The sequence below is a fragment of the Vulpes lagopus genome, chromosome 11 (genome assembly GCF_018345385.1).
Source record: "Vulpes lagopus strain Blue_001 chromosome 11, ASM1834538v1, whole genome shotgun sequence".
Taxonomy (NCBI): Eukaryota; Metazoa; Chordata; class Mammalia; order Carnivora; family Canidae; genus Vulpes; species Vulpes lagopus.
Window position 1 is genome coordinate 95566783 of NC_054834.1, and position 27275 is coordinate 95594057.

General features: G+C 38.9%; 1 protein-coding gene across 2 annotated transcripts in view; it reads right to left on the reverse strand.

Annotated features, from left to right (window-relative positions):
• Window positions 1-880: 880 nt before the first annotated feature.
• SLC25A12 (solute carrier family 25 member 12) overlaps window positions 881-27275 on the reverse strand; it is a 99062-nt gene continuing 72667 nt past the window's right edge. For both annotated transcript variants that reach the window (XM_041721755.1, XM_041721756.1), the window contains 5 exons: window positions 8261-8401; window positions 6342-6480; window positions 3460-3618; window positions 3258-3348; window positions 881-1979 (listed from right to left, as the gene is read on the reverse strand). In XM_041721755.1, coding sequence (XP_041577689.1) covers window positions 1778-1979; window positions 3258-3348; window positions 3460-3618; window positions 6342-6480; window positions 8261-8401 — 732 coding nt within the window. In that variant the 3' untranslated portion in view covers window positions 881-1777. The remainder of the gene's footprint in view (window positions 1980-3257; window positions 3349-3459; window positions 3619-6341; window positions 6481-8260; window positions 8402-27275) is intronic.

The window sequence follows — 27275 nt, forward strand, 5'->3', positions numbered from 1 at the left end:
AACATAAACAAAATATGTGTTAAGTGACTGGTTATGCTATTGGTTTAAGGATTCTGGTCAGTAGTAAGGTATTAGTAGTTCCGTTTTCAAGGAGTCAGTATATGCCAGTTTCCCACTGCACAGGGGTTGGTGCCCCATGCCCCCAAGTTGTTCAAAGGTCAACTATATACACAGATATTCCATGAATCTTTTATAAGAACATATCCATGGACTACTTGCATATTTTTTAACAGGTGGTAATAGGAAACAACTGTATTGCTATTTATTCCATTCCAATGAGAACTGAATACATTTGGAAATAACTTGCTTTCAAAGCTAAGTCTTTTGTTCCTTGGGGGCCTGAGAGCCTACGGTTGTGTTACAGGGCTGTCAGCCATCAAGTGATAAGTGCTGTGTAGGATTCTAAGTGACTGGGTCTATCTCCAAGTTTGCCCCCGGAAAATATTTGCATACATTCTCATATCCTGGCTCATTGGCAAAAGCAATAATGTTTTTCCCAAAGCACTTTGCTAAAGTAAATTCTGATGTACACATCAAATCACAACCATAGCAAAGTGTAGATGTGGCTGTCAAGATGCATGTTTAGACCTAAATTAGTAATCATACCCTTGGTGAGTGACTTTTGGAATAAGTAGTTTGGATTTGGATTCATAAGGAAGAACCAAGACTCCACAAAAAAAAAAAAAAAAAAAAAAATCACAAGATACATCTTCTCTTTTTCTTCTTCCCTCCCCTCACTCCCATAGCCCTTTCCAAATCAAATAATTTCCTACAGAAGTGGGAAAGAGGGAAACCTGATCATGAGTTATTTGGGAACTGGTAGTGAATCAAAATATAAGCACTATCAGTGTATTTATGAAGGAAAATCCAACTACGTCCATACATTTTGGTGTGCATTTTATTTTGAGGGGGATCATATCCACATGAAGAAAAATTGCCAAAGTATCCTTTAATCTTGAAAGCTAGGCCCCTGCCTTGCTGTGTCAGAGGAAAGCAAACTAAGTCAGTAATGCGGGAGACATCCCTGTTTCCATATGCACACTGACAGGAGGGGAGCTGTCTAGAAAATGCATTTTGATTGATGAACAGAGGAGAATCTACACACGTGTTAAATACAAATAGAAACACATCAGCACACACAAGTCATTAGCCTGCTCCTCTGCATCTGCTAGCATGCATCTTTTCCAAAGACTCTCTTCATCAATGGTGTAAGCACTTGGTCTCATTATGCCTCCTATCAGCAAATACCTTTTTATTCCAGAATGGAAAACAAACTGGAAATTAAATACATCCAATATTGATGCTTTATTTCCATAAGCCACCAATAAGAGAATGAATTTAATTTTAATACATTTATTTTTGTGTGACTCTTAATAAAACACTTTCAAAACATTCTGTACATTTCAAGCCACTTAGAACCGCATTACATTCTATAAACGTGATTTGTTGGGATGAGGTGCCAAGATGTCTCTGTACAAAGATGTACAATATGTACAGTCACTAGAAGTGCAAGCTGTGCAAAGCAGTCTAGAACACTAATTCATGCCAGAGCTTAGAAAACATCTCAACACTTAACACTAAAGCTTGAAACTGCATTGTTGCTTTTTCCTGGGCAAATGATTATTTTATAAACAAATATATGTATATGTCATATAGAAAGAATAGTTTGCCTCCTCAGCTCAGCCAGCACCATGCAGCTGACTGGGTACGTTACAGGGCTGCTCTTCTAGGCTTCTTTCTCCAGGGCACCATTTTGCCACCCTCAATGGTTGTCCCATCACTGAGCTGCCGCCGCCACTGCCTTTGACTGAACTACAGCAACACTAGGAGATTTAAATTTGGGAAGATAAAGGCCAAACTTGTTTTCAATGCCCGCGAAAGTGGCTGTGGCAAGTCTGTATCCACCGATGTGATCAGGATTGGCAGGAGGAAGGTCTGCGATGCGTGACTTAGGTGTTGGTTCTGAGCCAGACGGTTTGCTGTTGATAGGAAAAAGCCAATGGTTAGAGGCTCCAGACTGATGCGGGTGGCACGTGAGGAGGCAAGAACATTTTCAGTCTCCCCCCACGTGCCACAGAGAGGAGTGTTTGTCCGGCTACTTCCTTGTCATCTATGCTACATTTGTCATGACTTATAGCTGCTTTCAAAGTAACACTTTCACATTTTTTTTTTATTTGGAAGAGAAATGGCTTCAATTTATAAATAGAGCCACAGAAAAAAGATCAGAAGAAAATACACTTAAACATTAACACTCTCTGAGAAGTAGGATTGTGAGTGATCTTCTCTTTTATACTTCCACATTTTCCAAATTTTCTGCACTAAGCATAAATTAGTCATAAAAAGTTTGCATCTTTCTTTTATTTTGACATAGTTTAAAAGGCTAACTTTTTAAAAGTAGACTCATGAAGGTAATCATTAAATTTAAAGAGACATAGATACGATTCTTACTCTTACAGAATGTGAAAACACAAAAGACCCTGGAATTCTAAGATTGCTGTTCTTACTTCCTACTTTGGAAAAATCCCTCTACTTCGTGGCTCAACAGCTAGTTCCCTATTTGGCCTCTGAGCAAGGAAGAGGGTAAAAGGTTGATGAGGTAAAGACCCAGATATCAGATTTGATCATCTGCTGAAAAGCTAATTATTGCCTGCTTGCCCACCCAGCAGATTCAACAAGTAATTCCCTTTCTTCCCAGGACTGGCTCAATTTCTGATCTAGATCTCACCAGTGATTATGTCTATAGGCATATTCTTTCTCTGAACCTGTTTTTTCTGGTTTTTAGCTCTAATAACATCTATATCTATCTAATAATCATGGTGAATAATGAAGTCTCAGAGGTGTGAAAGAGCTTGACTGAGTCTTGGAAAGAAAGTTCATAAAAGCCTTACTAATACAAATTTACATTACATCTGGTGTAAAGGCCATGTGATAAAATTCAAATAATAAGGACTTAAATCCATAAAGCTCTGTATTTACTTACACTACAAAAGACAATTTATTCACATAACATTTTAATTTGCGACTTGCCTTCACTTTCCCCAAGTCGCTGCTTAACACTGCATGATGTCACCCTACCGAGATCTTATTCCCCTAATACTGAAGCTTCTCAAGCCCACTGTTTGTTTTAAATGCATTGGTCCTGTAGGATTCTCTGTCCTACCAGTTCTAAGAATCCCAACAATGCCTCTGTCTGCTGAACAAAAACCTATTTTGGTTTTGGTGCTTTCTTTCACAAGGAGTTGAACAGCTGCACTTACAGGCCTCCAAAATCAATGTAAAACCACCGCTGGAGAAGTTCATAGGTGACCAGAGTAACACCAAACTGGGGAGAAGATCGAAACACTCGAGCTGAAAAAGAGACGGGAGAGGGGATACTTAATATGACTGTGGCAAAGGCAACAAGTAATGGAAGCAGGTCCCTAACACTGGCCAGCCATTCTCTAAGGCCCTAGCCCTTACCTGCGGTCCCCTTCCAAAATGCTGAGGGCCCCTCTTCCCGGAGTATCTTCCTGAAACAGTCAATGACACCACTGTATGTCGTCTGGCCTGCACGGGCGGCCACTTGCAGTCTTGTCTTGATGACATCGGCGGGGGTCACCAGAGAAGCAGCAGGCACACCTTTCAGGAGAAAGGCACATTTAAGTCATCCAACGTACCTCATAAAGAACAGAAATACTGCTAACGTCTAACAATATGATTAGCAACTCTAACTGCTCTAACTCAAAGTTTCTTAAATAGATGCCCAGGCACTCGTGGCAAAAAGGACACACAAACCTATTAGTTGCTTCAGTGTGGAACAAAATTCTTTTTTCTTTCTGAATTAGGAAAATCATGCTACATTGCATGATACCAAAGAACTATGACAGGAAAAACTGCAGCAATATTACTAGGACAATTCCCAAGTATTCCCTTTTAGGATTCAATTATATCACCTCCTTTTTTTTTTTTTTTTTTTTTTTTTGGTAAATAAGATAGAAGTATTTTAGTATATAATAAGAAATGAGGACACTGGACACTGTCAGTTTAATGAGATGCTAGTGCTTCTTGCTTATTCTTGTCACCTTACGGTGCAAGGTGAATGTCAATACTCACATCCATTCGCGTGTTTAAGGGGCCAACTCAAGAGTTGACTGGGACTCTTTTCAGACATGCTTACATGACAGAAGTCATTACCACTGGAGCAACAGCAGAACTGATCATCCAAAGGCCTTATCATCTATCCCCTGTGCCTAAACTCCTGCTCATGCCGATATTAATCTGCAGCGGGATACCCAAGATGGATTTCACAACCACATCTCTCACTTAGAGAACAAAGCAAGGAACAAAGGAGCAAGATAACCTTCCTCAGAGGGTTGATATTCAATTTGGCCTGAATATCACCAAATCATGCCTAAGCGGATGGAGCTGGCGGGCTTGTGGGAGCCTGTTACAGGAGGATGCAGATACCTCCCCTCCACGTGGCCCTGCACTGTATTCAGATGAAACCAGGTAATTTGCCTGTCGTTGGAATGTTCTGAATTCTAAGCGTTCTGAGGGCCTGCCAGTAAGGCTTTATCGGTAAAAATTAGAAAAAATAATCTCTCATTCTGAAAACTAACATCAAATATCTGGGGAAGAAGTTGGTGCTGACAGTTCCATGGAAATGTTAACTTGGTTCCATCAGCCACTGGCAAAATGCCTGTCCACGATTAGACTGTTCTTTGGCTGGATTTTTGCTGCTGACTAGAAAGCACAAGCAAAAGCTTGGAGGGAGAATGTGTTGGCCCCATTTAAAACTGGGAGACTGGGCAGCCCGAGTGGCTCAGTGGTTTAGCACCGCCTTCGGCCCAGGGTCTGATCCTGGAGACCCGGGATCGAGTCCCACGTCGGGCTCCCGGCATGGAGCCTGCTTCTCCCTCTACTTGTGTCTCTGCCTCTCTGTCTGTGTCTCTCATGAATAAATAAATAAAATCTTTAAAAATCAATCAAGCAATCTGGGAGACTCTGGCGACCAAAAAGGGGCTGGATGAGCACTTAGTGCCAACATGGAGCAGGCCGCTTTTCTGGCTTTCAACTGACTAAAGTAACAAATGCCAGAGGACAAAGGATTTGGTGGACCCCAAATAAGGGCTTGGAGCTCCCTGGGAGAGTTTCTTAACCTTCACGAGTCATTCCCTGTCTTCACGGATGAGAACTAGAACATGGTCCTTCCCAACACACCACCGAACCCCACCACACACACTGCACTTCCGGAAGTGCTCAGCAGGCTGTCCCGCTGTCCCGCCAGGGCACTGGAGGAGAATGAACCCAGTGAGAGCTACACGATACCATGAGCCCAGGCTGGCAGACCTATACTGAGCATCTGGATACTGCGTCTGAGTTTGTGTTCACCCTTCACGTTTCTATCCCTGACCTGTGGTAATGGGTGGCAGACACACAGCCTTTACCTTCCCGTCATTTCTGAGTGCTGGTGCGGCCAAGGACATCTGGCCCTCCCCTTCTATCTCAAGCTAGCTCCTTCAAGAAGAAGGCTAGACCTGTGAGATCAGAAGGAAACATCTTACTACCTTCCTGCATATGTTAGGCTCCTCTTTCAAATGTTATCTCTTTTGTGTCTAATTTGGGAACTCAGACCAGATGAAGATTGTCATTTGTTCCACTGACATCCAATCTCCTTTTATTACTATGCTGGCCATGAAGGGAAAGCAAGAATGAAGAAAATGAGAATCTTGCCCTCAAAAGCTCCCAGGCTAGTACAGAAAATAAAACTTCCACAAAGAATTATTACTAAAGGAAGTGTTAAGGGACAGAGAAGAGATACCAATTGAGTATAGGGTAGTTTGCTGGGAAGTATTGCTTACTTGTATCTAATGAAAACGATGGTAGAAGGAACATCGATAGTATCATGAAGAAAGCTCAATTTGGAGCCAAATCATGTAGACTCCATCAGGCAGAAATAGCAAGTGAGGCATGCTAGACCTGGGCATCCCATGAGGTACAATGAAGCAACTGATTTGATGAAGAACTCTTCCACCTCAATGCTTAGCTTGGCTGCACCCAAGGTTTCAGGGGCACGAGAGGCTAAGAAGCACGTTAATGATGAAAGCCCAATTTAGATGGGCAGATCTAATTTGGCTCTGAGTTGCTAAGCTGCATTACGCTGTTTATCCACATTATGCAAATGTAATTAACTCTCATCAGAATTAAAGCACATCCCACAAAGGAGAAAAAGCGATCATATTTAAACTAAGTCAGATACAAACAATAACCCTTCCAGAAATAAAGGCAGACAGTGCACAGAGATTCTGTACTTCTTAAAGAATTGGGGGGGGGGGGGAGGTGTTAAAAAAAATTGTAGTTACCTGCCATGGCTCCAGCTGCAAGGAGATTTATACCTCCCACGTGTCCATTTTCATCAGCCAGAAGTAGTTTGCAATGAGCATAAACAGGAAAATAGATTGCAGAGAAGGGAATGTCTCGGAGGAAACACGCTTTGGCACCCTGTCACAAGTGAGGAAATAGTGCAAAATGGTTGTGTAAACAGGGCCATGAATGCCCACAAGGGATCCAGGGTGACACGCCCTAGGTGCTCCCTCAAACAGCATGGGGACTGATGTGGAATGGAAATGGGGGAGAAATGAGAGGGGCACAGGAACTATATACGGCTCAAAGTTTGAGAAAAACTGGTAGACCCTGGGGACCCAGAGTTAGTTAACTGGGTAATGATGTTATCATGACAACTAAGAATTTCCTGGCATTTCCAGGCTGTTTGTTCTGTGTGGCTTTGGTGGATGCGAGGGGGAGGGGCATGAGTGGGAACAGACTTGGAAACCCAATGTTAATAGCTAGATTCCAAAGCAACCAGCAAAGGCACCCCCCAAAACCAACAATCTACCCATTCAATCTATACAGCACAGAGCCCATGAAGTGCCAGTTAAGTTATAGGCAGTGGCAATGGAAAAGAAAGGTGACCATTCTAGGGAAGGGGAAAAAGAAACCACCAATCTTCCCTCCTCAGTCCCCATGTCCTAAACAGCAGATTGGGGGAACTGGGTCGAATTATTTTAGCAGAAGTTTCCACGGGAATAGAAAGCTACCCAGTGATGGCTTATCTCGGGGACTGAGTAACAATAAACACTTTCCCCAGCTTGGGCACAGCCCGGGCTATTCACAGGACAGAGCTTGACCTAGCCACCTGAATAATCCATCTTTGGCACTTGTTTCTCCAATGGTTGTTTTCAAAAGACAAACTCAAACATTAAAAAAAAAAAATTCAAGAACTCTCTGAAGGATGATACAGGCAGAAACAGTATTAAAAAATTTAGCTCTCAAAGGGAATTTCAAAAAGGATGGAAATTTGGGGGTGAAGGGGAAGGAATGTGTACAGAACTCTCTCAAGGTAGGCATCATTGGTTTACTGGTCTCCTAAGAGCCCTGTACCTGTATGATTCTAATCTAGAGAATTTCTAATTTCCAATTTGTAGCTATAGAAGCCAATTTACGCATTCCTACAGTGATAGATCTATAAATAAATCAGATGCTGTAGAAACAGTTCTCTAATAGCAGCCAAATTTACGAATTCCCACCTTATACCAGGCAAAAGAATGGAAAGAAATACTCTTCCTTGTTTAAGAAAAATAATAGCTTCTGCTCCATTACATCTGATCTGTAATGATGGGAGTAAGTATACCTGCAGGGAAGGAATCTGTTGACTGGCATTTTGCTAAAGTACAGTACACTCTGTTTTTTGTTTTTTTTTTTAATGGAATTCATTATTGACAAATCCCACCACTTAACTTCTTAAAGACCTGAATTCTACCAAACTCTACTACTGTTTCACTGTGGTCAAATTATTAAGACAAACAGAAGCTCCTACTGGGAAGATAACAATAGAGATAACTCAGACTCAAAATAAACATAAGACTATTTTGAAGTCCTAAAACAGACCAAAGAGAACACCAAAGAAAGTTTCCCCAAACCTGCCATCAAATAAAAGGCTGGGAGCCCAAAGACATCGGGTCTGCAGTGTCAGCCCCCTGCTGGCAGCTTCGTAAAGCTGAAGATGACAACAGGAGGGTGTGTTTGTATATCCCACTGCCTCTAATAAAAGTGTCCTGATTTTTTCTTTTTGTCTGATTTTGTACTCAAGGGACTACCCTGCTGGACAAAATTGCTTTTCCACTTTGAGGGGAAGGGAGAAGCCTGGTTTCCACATTCTTTCACGAATCTATTGAGTACATTACAAGCTCTCTACTGAGATAACCCAAGGGAATCTACCCACCTTATACAGACCAAAAAGTCCCAGGTCCCGGAGTACATTCAGGGCGCTGACCCTGGGTCCTGTGGTGATCTCGCCAGCTACCTGCAGGCGAATCTTTACTATCTCCAGCGGATTAGTAAAGATGACTTGAGAGCCACCAGCCTGTAGGCAAGGGAGGAGAGACAGAAAAGCAGATTTCTGAATCAGAGACCAACTGGCAGTGTTACCAAGAAAAATCCAGAAAAAGCCTCTACATGGCACCACTCTACTCCACCCTCTTCACAAGGGAACAGAGTCCCATTCTTTGGCCGGTACTAGAGGAGCTCACAGGGATGATCCCAAACTCAGTTTCGAACCAATCTATGCCTGGGTTTGTTTTGATTTGAAATGTTGTCAACAGTAGTTCTCAAACTAGTCTTCCCGGGGTCAACCCAACCATATCCAAGATGGCAAAACTAATAAACTCATTTGGAAAATAAAAGTGAAGCCAGATGAGACAATGGGGAGCTCCCCAATGAAAGGGAAAGAGACAGTAGAAGACTGGTTGTAAGCTGGAGGTAAAAATTGGATCTATAATGGTCACTTTCCTTCTCTTAGCTCAGCCACCTGCTTCTGCTTCCTTGGATTGTACAGCAATTAACACAACTTTGGCCCACAGAGGTGTCTTAAGTCAGAGGGGAAAAGTCTCCCCTGGTTCAAATTCTAAAACATACTATACCGAGCAAAACTCTTGAGACAGATACACAGCTAAAAGGAGAGAATTCAGAAAGACACTTACAGTATCAAGACAAAACCAGAAAAACTCTGCTGGGAAATGGAACATCTAGTTACCATGAGTACAAAACTGGCAAATCAAAGCTACACTCCACAATGGTGGTGAGTGACAGGGATTTGAATTTGGATAATGAGGGTGTATTTGCATCTGAAACCTGTTAACTAGTAGGGGGGCGATAAAAAGAATGTTTAACAAAACTGCTACCAATTTTTTTTTTTAGTTTTTATAAGAAAAAAATGTGTTTGTATTGGTATACGTATATACAGATATACATAAATTTTTTTAAAACATATATATGTATCTCCATAAAGTGAATAAACTCATTTGTACATCTTCATCTGAACTATAGCTATTTATATTACACAATCATCACCACAGTCATATAATCATATTATACTACAGAATCATAACTTCACTGCAATAGCATGTCACACGTGGAATAGGAACCAGGAAAGGCCTCACTGGGGCACCATAATTCAGACGTACAGAGGTTCTACAAACAATACCCTTAAAACTCACGAGCAGCCTTCATGGACCCTTCAGCACTCTACCTTCACCCGCATTCCTGTTCATGTTTCTAAAACCCACAGGTCTCCCAGTCCCACTGCCAGAGGTAGCAAGTCTCAGCCTATTCTCCTAACTGTCCGGGGGCTATAAACCCCTCAACTATGCCTGCTCCAATCCTGACCCCTTACTCCTATCGACCACGACGTCCACAACCACCAACACTGACACAAGATTCCTTTCGGCTTTGTGGAAGCTTACTGTCCTGGATTCCCCAGGGCCCTAATCCTCTTTTTGTCCACCAAGCAAGGGGGTGCAGCAATTTGCTGTCTCTCTCTGGGTTTCCTGCAACTCCCCACTCAACAATCCATACCATTGGCACACAAGTTCCTGAATGACAACTGACCCAATTTTACATGTTGATCTGCCTGTGTTTAGTTCTCTTAATCTACTGCACTGCAGGGAGAAGGAAGCATTTCAATGTTTCAATCTAAGCAAACAATACTTTCAAAAGGATTGCTGGGTGAAAAATTATGTTAAAATGATAATCCAAGTAATTGCTCCCATAGCTAGTATTAAAAACCAAACCAATTGAAAAAGTTTACTACTTCCCTGAAATCTTTGTTTAAATAATGGTTAAAAGACTATCTTTGGGAAAATACACCTTATGTTCTAAACTAAAGCAGATTAAAAAAAAAGAAGAATAGAAACACAAATTTTGATTATAATCCCCAAACTTTGCCACCACCAAATGGTGTCAAACCTTGGGTGCCATTCATTAAATATGGACATCATGTTTAAATAAATACAAAATCCTTTCATGTTTTTAATCATTAGTAAAGTATAACATCCCACAGAGCAGGAGTACTGCAACCAGCAGTCCCTTGCCCTGTGAGTCCTCTGCCCCTCCTCATCAGACCCTTTTGGAAATAATTGCTAGTTTATGGAGATTTGTACTCCTTTAACAACTCTTCACATTTCTTTTTTTTTTTTTTTCATATTTCTTTTTGAGTGTACATGTACCATCTAACACATCAACTGTTGTATGCTTGGAAGATCTGTTACCCAGAATGCATACTAAGTCCTGACAATGCACTGGACAGAAGGACAAAGCTAAACTGATTTGCATTTACATATAGATCTGACACGTGAGCATGTAAACAAGAAAGCAATGACACTCTAGTAAGGCGCACATCTATGAGTGTGTTTCATTTTCACACTTAGCTACTCTACTGCATAGTCTGTATATGCCTTAAAAATTTATATTTCAAAACACTTTATGATAGGCCTAGGAATATGGAGGCCCCAATACTACCCAGAAACATTGAATAATTTTAGAAAAAATAAAGACTGTTATTTAAGTTGGCTAAAACTTCAGATATTTCATAACACTTAAAAGGAAATATTCATGGCAAATATGCACTGTCCTTTTCTAAACTCTGAGACTGACCACTATCTCATACATGTTAAACTAGAGACAGTGGGATTGGGGAATAAAACTGGCAATTAATCCAATCTCTTTAGTAAGAAATCTAAAGAATAGACAGAACAAAGATTATGTTTTATCACATTCTTAACTGTTTCCTTTCTGAAAAACAAATATAGGAAAATATCATTTCTATTTTAAGCTTCTACTGATTATAGTGATATTATTACATTTAAAACAGCTTTTCAGGGATGCCTAGGTGGCTCAGTGGTTGAGCGCTTCCCTTCAGCCCAGGGCATGATCCTGGAGTCCCAGGATGGTCCCACATCAGGCTCCCTGCATGGAGCCTGCCTCTCCCTCTGCCTGTGTCTCTGCCTCTCTCTGTGTGTCTCTCATAAATAAATGAATAAAATCTTAAAAAAACAACCAAACAGCTTTTCACAGAGAAAAGTCACAGTAAAGATAATTACAGAATATACAGAATTTCAGAAGTATTAAATTGTGAAATAAAAATATGGTAATTTTTCAGTGGAAAAAAAGTATCTGTATTTTTTCAAATAAGCTAATATGTTTGCTATTCTACGAATATGCAAATATACTTGTTACTTTAAAGAGTAACAAAATTAGATTTAGAAAATGTAAATGCCCAATAAGGAAATAGTTAAGAAGAAACAATTATAAGCTCTTAAGCAATAAGATCAGGTAATAAAATTTTAAACCAAACATAAAATATAGGTACTCACTGATCACCAATATGTCAATATTAACCTAAGTTTATTAAAATTAGAATGACTTTAGTTGAGAGATGAAAACATAGGTTGCCTCCTGGAAAGAGGAATGAGTACTTGAATTTTTAAAGCATACCCTATTGTTCCTTTTAAGTTCTGAATCATGAAATGCATTAACTACTCAAAAACAAAAAAACTGGGGCACCTGGTTGGCTCAGTCGTTGAGCATCTACCTTTGGCTCAGGTCATGACCCCGGGTTCCTGGGGTCCCACACTGGGCTACCCCACAGGGAGCCTGCTTCTCCCACTGTCTATGCCTCTACCTCTCTCTGTGTCTCTCATGAATAAATAAATAAAATCTTTAAAAACAAAAACAAAAACAAAAAACAAGAAACAGACCTGGTCTTAGAAACAATGGTTTCTTTTGTAGACTACGTCCTCTCTCACATTCTACCCCATGATAAATTTGGTAATTTATATACATTAAATGCATTTTAAAAACTAGTCAGCCCTAGTTATCTACAGATCCAACACTTTAAACAGGCTTATCTATGTAAATATGAACACCAAAAAAAGTCTAACCAAATATAGCTATGATCTGGAATAATAGACACAAAGACCTATAAAATTTCAAATTAAACCACGATGATACACAGCTCTAAACTCTTAAATGGATTTGGTCTAATCTGACATCTTGACACTCACATTAGATAACACCACTGCATACAACACATTTGGTAAATTTTTTTTTACCAAATCACCAAAATTAGCTCCTAAACTTCTAATTGTGAAATTTCCCTCTTCAATCTGCCATTTATTCTTATAAAGAAAGGGAAGCATTAATATTGAAACTTTTGGAGGTTTTCATTTTTCAGTGCTAAGTTGTTTCTTTGTTCTAGAAATGAATTACAAATGACACAATAAAAGAGAACAGATCTCATTTTGAATGAAGGTTATCTATCTATCTATATAACAGAAATGGAAAGAATATAAACACTTCTAGTTAATCTTGCGTCACATTATTTTTTTAATGAGAAAATAAACCACCTAAAGTGGACAGCAAAAATTAGGAGAGAAAGGATGTAATACTGAGATGTCACCAGGCCTCTGATGTGCCTGAGGCCAATGGGTTGCACCAGGATTAGACCTATTCAACCTCCTGCCCTCAAAATCCTACCCCAGGGGCAGAGTCCACAAAAAGGCAGGGGACCTGGCTCTGCTTGTACTCAGTCTCCTGTTTACTTTCTTCTTTGATCTGTTTTCTCCTGTAGTTTGGAACTGTTTCCCTCCAACCACAATCTGAACAATTCATTATAAAGTCTTCCCTTACAGAGATTGATGAAAATCTAACTTCAGTTTGAGGCCACACCAGGAACTTGAACAGAAGTGCAAAATACGTGCATTTAAAATAACCAAGCTAATAAAAGTCACAGAATTAGCTGTCACCAGGACTGACTCAAGAGGAATAGGAACAGATAGTGACTGTCTCACAAGCCATCAACCACACATTCTTAGATATTTTATAAAGCAATGGGAAATGCTATGGTTCCTTTCTAAAACAGCATTTCCTACTGCTTTATAAAAGAAATGGTTCCTTTCTAAAATAGCCTATGACCATGATAACTTAAAAGGAATAAATTGCAATTTGCTCATTGCTGGCTCACTGATAGAAGCCAGGGTGGTAGGATATAAATAGATAAAAACTACACATACCCCTAACGAGGGTAAAGGTGGTTCAAAACCTCTGTGTACCTATCATGAGCCACTCTGACATAAATATATGTCCTCTGAACTTGTACACATATGTATGTGTGTTCATGTAAGCATGCAAGCATCAAGTTGGGAGCTTGCTGATTCCTGGGATGGCAATTGGAAATACTATTTCCAACAACTCTTAAGAGATGTGCAACTCAGTTTGCTGAGGAAGACACAGCATACGGGCTGGTTAGCTACCAGTCTTGGCCCTAGGGTTTGTAAATATTCCAACTAACAAGTGGACCTCTCACTGCATCAATGGGTGTGTACACCCATGGGCTGAAGGGAGGTAGTATGGAAGAGTAAAGGTTCTAGGCTTGTTGATTTATACTGTCATTAACTTTGTAATCTTGGATAGATCATAACCTTCCCTCCCATTCCTTGGTTTCCTAATATGACAACAGGGATCCTAATGATCGCCCCCCTATACTTTACACAGCTCTTGTGCACTAATGAGAGAGCACTGTGCATACTGAAAGTAAGATATCAGGAGAAGGGATGGATTCTTCAGGAAGTATGTTCACACAGGGCTAAGAACATCTGCAACGTAAGATTACACTAGCCTTTTGCTGAGCAATAAATACGTTCTGAGGGGGTTGCCTGGGTTGAGCGTCTGCCTTTGGCTCAGGGTGTGATCTCTGGGTTCTGGGATCGAGTCCCACACCAGGCTTCCTGTGAGGAGCTCCCTTCTCCCTCTGCCTATGTCTCTGCCTCTCTCTCTCTCTCTGTCTCTCATGAATAAATAATTTTTTAAAAATATGTTCTGAGTTAAAACACTTCTCTCATTCAAAAGTATACACTATCTGAAAGAGATGATGTGATCAGGCAGGTATGTGGTCTGGTTAGAGTTTAAACATAAAAATAGGTACTTACAAATGGGACATCTTAAAAATGCATATAGGTCAGTCTATCAGTCTACTTAAACTAATAGACTTTCTGCTTTTTGACTTAGACAGACATAAATTTTTTTCACATTTAAGTTCATAGATATGTCTAAGAAACACTACATAATCTTTTCTTTGAAAAAACAACCACAGAGGGGGCAGGTCAATATGGTGGTATAGGAAAATCCAGAACACAACAAATCTACAGCTACCTATAGAACAATTCTCTCTGAAAAAGACATGAAACTAGCTCAACATCTCCTACACAACGACTGATAAAAAGACCACACTGAGACAGGTCAAACAGAGAGGCTCACATCCAGGAGATCCAAAGGGCTGAAGTAAACTGTGACTCCCCTTTAGAAGGGCTCATGCATACACACTCACTCACCCTATGACTCAGCACAAAAGCAGCAGGTTAGAGGGCACCTAGACCACATATAAAGGAGATTCATTGGTGAGGCATAAGGCGTCTGCTGGAAGAAAAGGGCTCTGCTGGATCCCTCTCTGGGGACAAGGGTGCTGACAGGTGCAATTCTGCACTCCTCTTGCCTTGCTCTTGGGTCACTAGTGGGCATCATTTTTACATTCTTCTTGCTAGCACCACGAGCCCCAAACCTGTACTCTCCTGCAGCCTTGCTCTGCTAATCCCAGTGGGCAGGCTTACCCCAGCCCTGCCTTCTCCTGTGACTCTGGCCCTGCTAAACCTGGCAAGTGAGTTTGCCCTGGCCCAGCACTTCCACGCAGCCCTGCCAAAGCAAGTGGATGCATGCAGTCCACACAGGGGATGGCCCTTGAGCATCTGACTCTGGTGGTCAGGGGACTGGCATTTCTGGGGCCCACAGGACTGAAACAATTGGAGACATGGTTCTTGACAGGTTACTACCCCCAGGGTACACAGCAACAGACAGAAACACACCCCTCAATCTTTCTGTGAACACTTTTTCAAGACTGGGAGAGACAGCTGTTTTGACTAATATAGAAAAACAGAGAGTCAGGCTTAGGAAACAGAGGACTATGTTCCAAACCAAAGAACAAGACAAAATCTGAGGAAAAAAAATCTCAGTGATATGGAGAGAAGTCATTTAGCTGATAAAAAGTTCAAAGTAATGTCATAAAGATGCTCATGAATCTTGGGAGAAGAACAGATTAATAAACAGAACTCCAATAAAGAGACATATAATGTAGGAAAATACAAACAAGGACTGAAAAATACAGTAACTGAACTGAAAAATAGACTAGATGGATCAAAAGCAGATCAGATGAAGCAGAAGAAAGGATCAGTAACCCGGACAACAAGGCAGTAGAACTCACCCAAACAGAGCAACAACAAAGAAAAAAGAATCTTAAAAAGTGAAGAAGCAACTCATAGAACAACATCAAGCACAGCAAGATTCAAATGTAGGGGTCCCAGAGTGAGAAAAGAGAGAGAAAGGGACAGAAAACTTATTTGAAGAAATAATGGTTGAACTCTTTCCTAACCAGGGAAGGGAAACAGACATCCAGATTTAGGGAGCCCAGAAAGTTCCAAAAGAGATGAACCCAAACAGATTTAAAACAAAACACATTATAATTAAAATTTCAAGAGTTAAAGGGAGAATCTTAAAAGCAGCAAGAGAAAAAAAACTTGTTATATACAAGGGAACCCCATGAGACTATGAGCAGATTTTTCAACAGAAAATTTGCAGGCCAAAAGTGCTGAAAACAAAAACCTTCCAACCAAGAATACTCTACCTAGAAAGATTATCATTCAAAACTGAAGGAGAGAGGGATGCCTGGGTGGCTCAGGGGTTGAGCGTCTGCCTTTGGCTTAGGGCATGATCCTGGAGCCCTGGTATCGAGTCCCACATTGGGCTCCCTGCATGGAGCTTGCTTCTCCCTCCGCCTATGTCTCTGCTTCTCTGTGTGTCTCTCATGATTAAATAAATAAAATCTTTTAAAAAAACAAAAAACAAAAACTGAAGGAGAGAGAAAATTTCCAGACAAGCAAAAGCTAAAGTGCATAACTGCTAAACTGGCCTAAAAAGAAATGTTGAAGGGACTTCTTTAAACTGAAAGAAAGGGTCCTGATTAGTAACAAAGTAACATCTGAAAGTAAAAATCTCAATAATAAAGGTAAATATATAGCAAAGTTAGACCAACCACTTATAAAGCTAGCATGAAGGTTAAAAAATAAAAGCAGCGGGATCCCTGGGTGGCGCAGCGGTTTAGCGCCTGCCTTTGGCCCAGGGCGTGATCCTGGAGACCCAGGATCAAATCCCCCGTCGGGCTCCCAGTGCATGGAGCCTGCTTCTCCCTCTGCCTGTGTCTCTGCCTCTCTCTCTCTCTGTGTGACTATCATAAATAAATAAAAATTTAAAAAAATAAAAATAAAAAAATAAAAGCAGTAAAAATCAAACAAGAAACTATAACAATTAAGGGATACACAAAATAAAAAGATGTAAAATACGACATCAGAAACATAAAATTGGAGGGATAGTAAAAATGCAGAATTTTAGAATGTATTCAAACATAACTTGCTATCAACATAACATAGACTAGCATACATATAAGCCAACATATATAAGCCTCACTGTAATCATAACGCAAAACCCTATAGTAGATACACAAAAGATAATGAAAATGAAATCTAAACGTAACACTAATGAAAATCATCAAACTATAAGAGAGCAAGAGAAGAAACAGAATCACCATAAAACACCCAGAAAACAATTAACAAAATGGCAATAAGTACATACTTACCTGTAATTACATTAAAACATTTTTTTAATAATTTTTTAATTTTTATTTATGTATTATAGTCACAGAGAGAGAGAGAGAGAGAGAGAGAGAGAGGCAGAGACACAGGCAGGCAGAGGGAGAAGCAGGCTCCATGCACCGGGAGCCTGACGTGGGATTCGATCCCGGGTCTCCAGGATCGCGCCCTGGGCCAAAGGCAGGCGCCAAACCGCTGCGCCACCCAGGGATCCCTTAAAACATTTTTTAAAGATTTATTTATTTATTTGAAATGGGGGGAGGGATATAGAGAGGGGGGAAGCAGACTCCCCACTGAGCACAGAGCCCAACATGAGGCTTGATCTCACAACTCTGAGATCATGACCTGAACTGATACCAAGAGTTGGACACTTAAATGACAGCCACCCATGTACCCCACCTACCTGTAATTACTTTAAATGCAAATGGACTAAATTCTTCAATCAAAAGACACAGAGAAGCTAAATGGATTAAAAAAAACAAAACAAACAAAAAAAAACAAGACCTATCTATATGATACTTAAAGAGATTCACCTCAAATGTAAGAACGCACATAGACTACAAGTAAAGGGCTAGAAAAAGATGTTTCATGCAAATGAAAATCAAAAGAAAGCTGGGATGGCTACACTTATATTAGACAAAATAGACTTTAAAACACTATAATAAAAGCAAATATAGGCATTACACAATGATAAAAGAGTCATTCCAGCATGATTATGTAACGTTTATAAACATTTGTGCACTCAACATAAGAGTACCTAAACATATATAGGAAATATTAATAGGCGTAAAGGGAAAAATTGACAGCTATACAGTAAGAGTGGGGGATTTTAATACTTACGTCAATGGACAGATCATCCAGACAGAAAATCAAAATGGAAAAGGCAGCCTTAAAGAATACATTAGACTATGGACTTAATAAACACATACAGAACATTCCACCAAAAAGCAGAATATACATTCTTCACAAGTGCACACAGAACATTCTCCAGGATAGATCACGTTACACTACAAAACAAGCCTCAATATAGTTAAGAAAACTAATATCAACTAATATCAACCATCTTTTCGGATCACAATAGTATGAAACTAGAAATCAATCACAAAAAAAATTTAAAAAGGAAATATCACAAATATGTGGAGATCTAACAACATGCTTCTAAACAACCAATGAGTCAACAAAGAAATCAAAGAAAAAATTTTAAAATCTCGAGACAAATGAAAATACAACACAATCTATGAGATGCAAGAAAAGCAGATATAAGAAGGCAGTTCATAATGATACAGACCTACCTCAAAAAACAAGGATAATCTCAAATAAACAATCTAACTTAATACCTAAAGAACTAGGAAAAAAAGGAACTAGAAAAAGAGGAACAAATGAAGCCCAAAGTCAGTACAAGGAAGAAAATAATAAGAATCAAGGCAGAAATAAATAAAACTAAAAAGAAAATAGAAAAGATCATGAAACTAAGAGCTGGTTCTTTGAAAAAATAAATAAAACTGATAAACCCTTAGCTACACTAAGAATAAAAGAGGGCTCAAAAAAATAAAATCAGCAATGAAAGAGGGGGAAGTTATAAACCATACTAAAGAAATACAAAGAATCATGAAACAACTACGAAAAATTATATGCCAACAAACTGGGCAACCCAGAAAAAAATGGATAAATTCCTAGAAACATACAACATTCAGTCTCTCAAGACTGAATAATGGAAAAATAGAAAATCTGAATAGACTGATTACTGAGAAGGAAACTCAATCAGTAATCAAAAACCTCCCAACAAACAGAAGTCCAGAACCAGACGGCTTCACTGATGAATTCTATGAAACATTTAAGGAAGAGTTAATACCTATCTTTCTCAAACTCTCCCAAAAATTGAAGAGGAGGGAATGCTTCCAAACTCATTTTACGAAGCCAGCATTACCCTGATACCAAACACTAAACAAGAACACCACAAAAAAGAAAATGACAGACCTAAATCCCTGAGGAACACAGACGCAAAAACCCTTAAAAAATATCAGTAAACTGGGTGACAGGCATTGAGGGGGGCACTTGATGGGATGAGCACTGGGTGTTATGCTATATGTTGGCAAATCGAACTCCAATAAAATATACAAAAGGAAATTTAAAAACTAAATATATATATATTTATATATATAAATATACACACGCCAAATTCAAAAATACATTAAGAAAATCATACACCACGATCAAGTGGGATTTATTCCATGGATATAAGGATGGCTTAATATCTGCAAATCAGTGTGATACACCACATCAACAAAATGAAACCTAAAAATCACATGATCATCTTAATAGATACAGAAAAAGCATATGGCAAAATTCAGCATCCATTTATGACAACCTTCACAACTAAGATCACACTCAAAAAAAAAAAAAAAAGTCACACTCAATGGTGAAAAACTGAAAGCATTTCCTCTAAGATCAGGAACAAGAGAAGGATGCTTTCTTTCACCACTTTTATTCAACATAGAATTCAAAATTTTAGCCAGAGCAATTCGCCAAGGAAAAGAAACAAAAGGCACCCAAATTGGAAAGAAGAGAATAAAATTCATTATTTGCAAAGGACATGAGTTTATATATCAAATCTGAAAGACCACACAAAAACTGATTAAACAAATACAATAAAGTTTCAGGATACAAAGTCAATATACAAAAGCCTGTTATATTTTTATACACTCACAATGAAGTATCAGAAAGAGAAATTAAGAAAACAATTCCACTTACAATTGCATCAAAATGATTAAAATACCTAGGAATAAATTTAACCAAGGAGGTAAAAGACCTGTACATGAAAAACTACATTGATAAAAGAAATGGTAGAAGAAGGGAGGATATTCTGTGCTCATGGACTGGAAGAATTAATATTGCTAAAACGTCTGTATTACCCAAAGCAATCTATAGATTCTAGTGCAATCTCTACCAAAATCCCATGGTATTTTCATAGAAATAGAGCAAACAACCCTAAAATTTATATGAAACTACAAATGATCTTGAGTAGTCAAAACAACTATGACAATGAAGAACAAAGCTGGAGACATCACACTCCCTGATTTCAAATTATATTCAAAAATGATAGTAATCAACGCAGTGTGGTTTGGGCATAAGAACACAAATCTGTGGAACAAAAAGAGTCTAGAAATAAACTCATGCATATATGTTCAATTACTTTTTTTTTTTAATTTTTTTTTTATTTTTATTTATGATAGTCACAGAGAGAGAGAGAGAGGCAGAGACACAGGCAGAGGGAGAAGCAGGCTCCTTGCACCGGAGCCCGATGTGGGATTCGATCCCGGGTCTCCAGGATCGCGCCCTGGGCCAAAGGCAGGCGTCAAACCACTGCGCCACCCAGGGATCCCTATGTTCAATTACTTTAGAAGAAAAGAAGAATTATACAATGGGGAAAGGAGAATCTCCTCAATAAACGGTGTTGGGAAAACTGCACAGCCACATACAAAAGAATGAAACTGCACCACTATCTTACCCCAAACGTAAAAATTAACTAAAAATGTGTTAAATACTTGAATATAAGAGCAGAAACTATAAAACTCCTAGAAGAAATCATAAGTGGTAAGCTCCTTGAAATTGCTCTTGGCAATACTTTTAGAAAAAAAGGTGGGGGGGGGGGGACTACATCAAACTGAAGAGCGTTTACACAGCAAAGGAAACCATCAACAAAATGAAACCTACTTGAATGGGAGAAGAAACTCGCAAATCATATAGCCGATAAGGGGTTAATATCCAAACTATATAAAGAGCTCTTACAACTCAACAGCAGCAGCAACAACAATAATCCAATTAAAAAATGGGTAGAGCATCTGAATAGCATTTTTCCAGAAAAGATATACAGGTGGCCAATAGGCACATGAAAAGATGCTCAACATTATTAATCACCAGAGAAATGTAAATTAAAGCCACAACGAGCTATCATCTCACACCTGTCAGAATGACTATTATCAAAAAGATAAATAATAAGTGTTGGTGAGGACATACAGAATAGGGAAAACTTGTACACTGCTGATGGGAATGTAACTGGTATAGCCACTACAGAAAACAATACGGAGCTTCCTCAAAAACCTAAAAATAGAGCTACTATATGATATGATACTATATGATACAGCAATATTACTTCTGGGTATTTATCCAAAGAAAAAGAAAACACTAATTTGAAAAGATATTAGCATCCCTATGTTTATTGCAGCATTATTCACAATAGTCAAAGCATAGAAACAACCAAGGTGTCCATCAATGGATGAATAAAGATTAGGTGTATGTATGCAATGGAATACTTCTCAGCCAGAAAAAGCAACACAGATGGACTTTGAGGGTATTATGCTAAGTGAAATAAAGCAGTGAAAGACAAAAAATGTAGGATTTCATCTATCTGTGAAATCTAAAACAAAATAAATTAACAAAACTCACAGGTGCAGAGAACAGATTGGTGGTTAGCAAAAGGGAGGAGGATTAGAGGAGCAGGTAAAATAGGAGATGGGGGGTTAAGACAAAGAAACTTCCAGTCATAAAATAAGTAAGTCATGAAGATGTAATATACAGCATGGTAACTATAGTCAACAACATAATGCATACTATGTAACTTTTTATGGTGGGGGGACTATACTTATTGTGGTAAACACTTCCCAGCGTATACAAATACTGAATTGTGTTATACACCTCAAACTAATACTATATGGCAATTATAACTCAATAAAAAAAACACACAGACACGTTAAGATAATAGGTGAGTCAAAGACTGGGAAAAATATTCATAATACATATTTTTGACAAGGGATTACATCCATCATGGATAAAGAATTCCTACAAGTCGGGATCCCTGGGTGGCGCAGCGGTTTGGCGCCTGCCTTTGGCCCAGGGCGCGATCCTGAAGACCCGGGATCAAATCCCACGTCGGGCTCCCGGTGCATGGAGCCTGCTTCTCCTCCCTCTGCCTGTGTCTCTGCCCCTCTCTCTCTCTCTCTCTCTCTCTCTCTCTCTGTGACTATCATAAATAAATAAAAATTTAAAAAAAAAAAAAAGAATTCCTACAAGTCAATAATAAAATCTATAAATAACATAATGAAAATAGGCAGAAAACTTAAACAGATACTTTAGAAAAAAAGATATACAAATAGCCAATAAACACATGAAAGGATGGTTAATGTCTTTAAGCATCAAGGAAATGCAAATTAAAACCACAGTAAGATATCCTTTCACATGAACTTGAATGACTAAAATAACAAAGACCAAGACCATCAAATGTGTGTCAGGGTGTGGAGTAAGAAAGACAAACACTGCTAATGAGACTGTCAGATGGTCCATCCACTTCAAAGAACCGTATCTGGAGTGCCTGGGTGGCTCGGTTAAGCATCAGACTCTTGGTTTCAGTTGTGGTCATGATCTCAGGGTCTTAGGATCCAGCTCCACCTGGCTCCCAATCAGCACAGTATCTGCTTAGATTTTTCCTCTCCTATCTCTCTGCCCCTACTCCCCTCAAGTATGCATGTGTGTATGCACGCACTCACTCTCTAGTAAATAAATAAATCTTTAAAAACATTACATTGAACATATCTGTAGTTTATTTTACTTAGATATTCACCCATCAAAAAGGTTGACAGATTTGTACAGGAATTTTTTTTTCATAATCCCAAAATTTTAGCACTTTTTTTTTTTTTAAAGAAATGGAATAGCTGATGCTAAAATTTATAAGGAAGAGCAAAGTGACAATAGTCAAAATAATTTTGAAAAGCAAGAACAGGGTAGCCCCGGGGCGCAGTGCTTCAGGCCACCTGCAGCCCAGGGCCTGATCCTGGAGACCCCGGATCAAGTCCCACGTCAGGCTCCCTGCATGGTGCCTGCTTCTCCCTCTGCCTGTGTCTCTGCCTCTCTCTCAATCTCTCTCTCTCTCTCTCTCTCTCTCTCTCTCTCGCTCTCCTCTCTGTGTATTCTCATGAATAAATAAAATCTTTAAAAAAATCCCACTTTAAAATTTTTTTTTAATATTTTTAAAAAATAAAAAAGAACAGCAAGAACAAAGTTGGAGGACTTATACCATTTGATTTCAAGATATACTATAAAGCTATAGCAATCAAGACTGTGGAATTGGCAGAAAGACAAGTAGATCAGTGGGACAGAACAGAAAAACGATTCATGTTCAACTGATTTTTAATAAAAGTTTTTCAAGAAGTGATAATGAAACTATTGCGCACTAGCCCATACCTTGCATTATATATAAAAGTTAACTTGAAATTGACTATATAGCCTTGGGTTTTTTTTTTTTTTTAATTTATTTTTTTAAATTTTTATTTATTTATGATAGTCACACACAGAGAGAGAGAGAGAGAGGCAGAGACACAGGCAGAGGGAGAAGCAGGCTTCAGGCACCGGGAGCCCGACGTGGGATTCGATCCCGGGTCTCCAGGATCACGCCCTGGGCCAAAGGCAGGCGCTAAACCGCTGCGCCACCCAGGGATCCCAGCCTTGGGTTTTTTTGAGAGAGAGAGCACATGTGTGCAAGTGGGCGGGAGGAAGCATTGGGGGACAGAAAGAGAGGAAGAGAGAGAATCCCAAGCAGGCTCCATACTCAGTCCCATATGGAACTCAATCTCATGATCCTGAGATCATGACCTAAGCAGAAATCGGGAATCAGACACTCAACTGACTAAGCGATTCTGGTGCTCTTATAGTAGCCTTATTTATAACAGACACAAACTGGAAACCCAAATGCCCATCAACAGAAGAACAAATAAGCAAATTGTGGTCAATTCATGCAGTGGAATGATAGTAAAAATAACAAAAAACCGGGGCACCTGGATGGCTCAGTTGTTGAGCATCTGTGTTTGGCTCAGGTCATGATCCCAGGGTCCCGGGATCGAATCCTGCATCAGGCTCCCCACAGGGAGCCTGCTTCTCCCTCTGTCTATGTCTCTGCCTCTCTCTGTGTCTCTCATGAATAAATAAATAAAATCTTTAAAAACAACAATAACAAAAAATAAACTACTGATAAACACAAAATGACAAGGATGACTCTTAAAAACTCTTTTAAGCAAAAGAGGCCAGCCATGAAAGGATGCATTTTGTATGATTTCATTTATATGAAATCCAAGAAGAAACAGGATTAATATCAGAATAGTGGTTACCTAGAGGAACAGAAAAGTGATTGATTGGAAAGAGGTATGAATGAATTTTCTGGGGTGAAATGTTCCATATCTTACACCTTGAGTGGTGATTTCATGGGTTATACAACTGTTAAAAATAATTGAGCTGACATCTAAAATATGTTCGTTTTTTGGTATGTTAATTATACCTAAATAAGTGATCATATATATGTATATACATTCAAATATATGCTAAATTTTTATTATATACATAATAAAGATTCTTAAAAAAGGATGAAAAGCCTCTACAAAGTTGAACGGGCTCATTTAGATTTATTTTGACATGTGAAGAAGGCCTGGGTTTGAATCTCCAAGAGAACATGATCAAATAAAAGGAGTTGATCTTAAAATCAAAATACTTGGGGCTCACATGAAACCAGAATATATTAGCTGTGTGATTTGGGGTGAGAGCTAACCTTTCTGAGCTTCTGTTCCTTATGTACCTATTTCACAAGAAGCGACAAGGCGCATTTTAAAGTATTTTGAAAATTCTAAGTTGACATTAAAGTATTATTCTTGCTCACAACAGATATCATAATTAAGCACTGAATTATATTTATGTCTGATATGAACATGTAATATGTATGTGTACACAGATATGTATGTATTTATACATATACATAAACTTCCTAATAGAAAAATAATAACATATGGCCTGATAAGAATGGCTTATCTATAAGAACAATGGGAAAAGATTATTTGAAACCAACTGTTATATATATGCTACACATACAACATCCATAATATATATTCATGGATAACTGTATATACAGATACACTCTTGCCTCAACCCTACCTAAAGAAGGGTCAAGCAACTGTTATACCTAAAGGTTAATTTATAGATATTACAACAAAATTTATACTAGCACATCTATATTATCATAAATTCTGAACTACTAAGTCTTTTCTGAGAAGGCTTTGCTACAGAGAAAGTTGGTTAATGTTCACACTGAAGACTTAAAGTTTGAAAATGCACATTCTGTTTATACTTCTAGAAGTATATACTTCTATATCCCCAAAGGTTATATTCTATTTCTACAGTGAGATATTCTGCTGCCTTTAGAAAGTGAGAGCAGCTTGCATCTCTAATCAGGAAATCAGTCAAAAAATTTTCCATCTGATTTAAAAAAGAATGTGTGCGTGTGTGTGTGTACAGACACATGTACGTGAGCATGTATACATGTGTATAAGAACATTAGAAGGAAATATAACAGACACCTGAGTAGCTCGGTCGGTTAAGTGTCTGCCTTCAGTTCAAGTCATGATTTCGGGGTCCTGGAATTGAGTCCCATGTAGGGCTCCCTGCTCAGCACGGAGCCTGCTTCTTTCCTTCCAGCTACATCTCTCTACTCCCCTCCTCACTTGTGCTCTCTACTCCGTCTCTCAAATAAATAAAATCTTTAAAAAAAAAAAAAAAAAAGGACATACACCAAAATGTTGACAATGAAAAATAAAACTGTCATTTGGTAATCTCTATGCTCAAGGCAAAAGGCCCTAAAATATTAAGATTAATAATTTGTGTGAAAGATTGAAGACCTAAATATAAGAGCTAAAACTATAAAACTCTTAGAAGAAAACAGAGGTATTAATCTACATGATCTTGGATTTGGCAATAATTTCTTAGATATGACACCAAAGCACAAGCAACAAAATATGATTAAATTGGACTTCATTAAAATCTAAGTCCAATTCTTCAAAGGACACAAAGTGAAAAACATCAGAAATCACATGTCTGATAAGGGACTCTAAATAAAACTCTTAAAACCAGAACAAAAATAAGATCTAAAGACTGGATATTTTTGTTTCTTGGTCAATTCATTATCTAGTCAATGAACACCATTTTTTTCCTAAAGGACAGCATTTTCATAGCAGAATTTTTCTCCTATACATAGGGAACTCAAAGCTCAGGTCCTAGATGATCCTTCTGCTGAGGTAAAATCTATACCAATACTGACTACTCAGTTTAAGCCATTTCTTCTGAATTAATCTGCATTAGGTTAACACATTTTGCAACAGGTTAACACAAGGTACATCTTTCAAATTGAGTGATTTTTGGAAAAACAGCACTGTTCTCAGCTGGTGATATAGACCGCATTTAGCCAAACATCCACAGGGCCCCTGAACATCATATCACCACCACTACCCAGGATGGTGAGGGTTCTCATGATCAGGCTCACAGGCAGCCACTCTTCCTAGTGTCTATCTGGTGGTAGCTGCTTACCAGGTTTCATTCGGTAAAGAGAGCATTCCTATATTTCACAATGCTCAATATTCTTTAAACAGAGACTTATTCATTTTGTTTAAGGCTTTATTATCTGTTGCAATACACAGACATAGGGAGAAGTGGTAGATTATGCTTTATTTTTTTTTTTTTAAGATTTATTTACTTATGATAGACAGAGAGAGAGAGAGAGGCAGTGACACAGGCAGAGGAATAAGCAGGCTCCATGCCGGGAGCCCAACGCAGGACTTGATCCCAGGATTCCAGGATCGTGCCCTGGGCCAAAGGCAGGCGTTAAACCGCTGAGCCACCCAGGGATCCCCAGATTATGCTTTAACAATCATTTACACTATAGTGTGACTGAATTCATCAGTACAAACTCAATAATTACGCATTTTCTTTCCTCCCTGAATGGAGAGATTTAGGAAAAAAGAAGGAAGCATAAAATGTTTGAGGTGAAGAACTGCAGACTACCTCATCATTCTGCCTCGAGCCCAACTTGTCTATTTTTCATGCTGTTGATTTCCAACTAGACAATCCATCACAGTTCTCAGAAATGAGTCATGATTAAAGAAGAGATTTAGAATGTCAGCATGACCCTCCAGGCACCCTAGACTTCAACAGAAATTCCCAAAGTTCAAACCTAGAAACAGGGTCCACAGTAGGAAAAACAAAGGAACCAAATATCTGATTACGGTTTAACCACTTAGGTCACATGTCAGACATGGGAACAGGTCAGTTTCATGGGCAAAAACCTCTGGGTATAACAAAGGGAAACAGAAATAATGAGCTACACAGAACAGAAAGAGCATG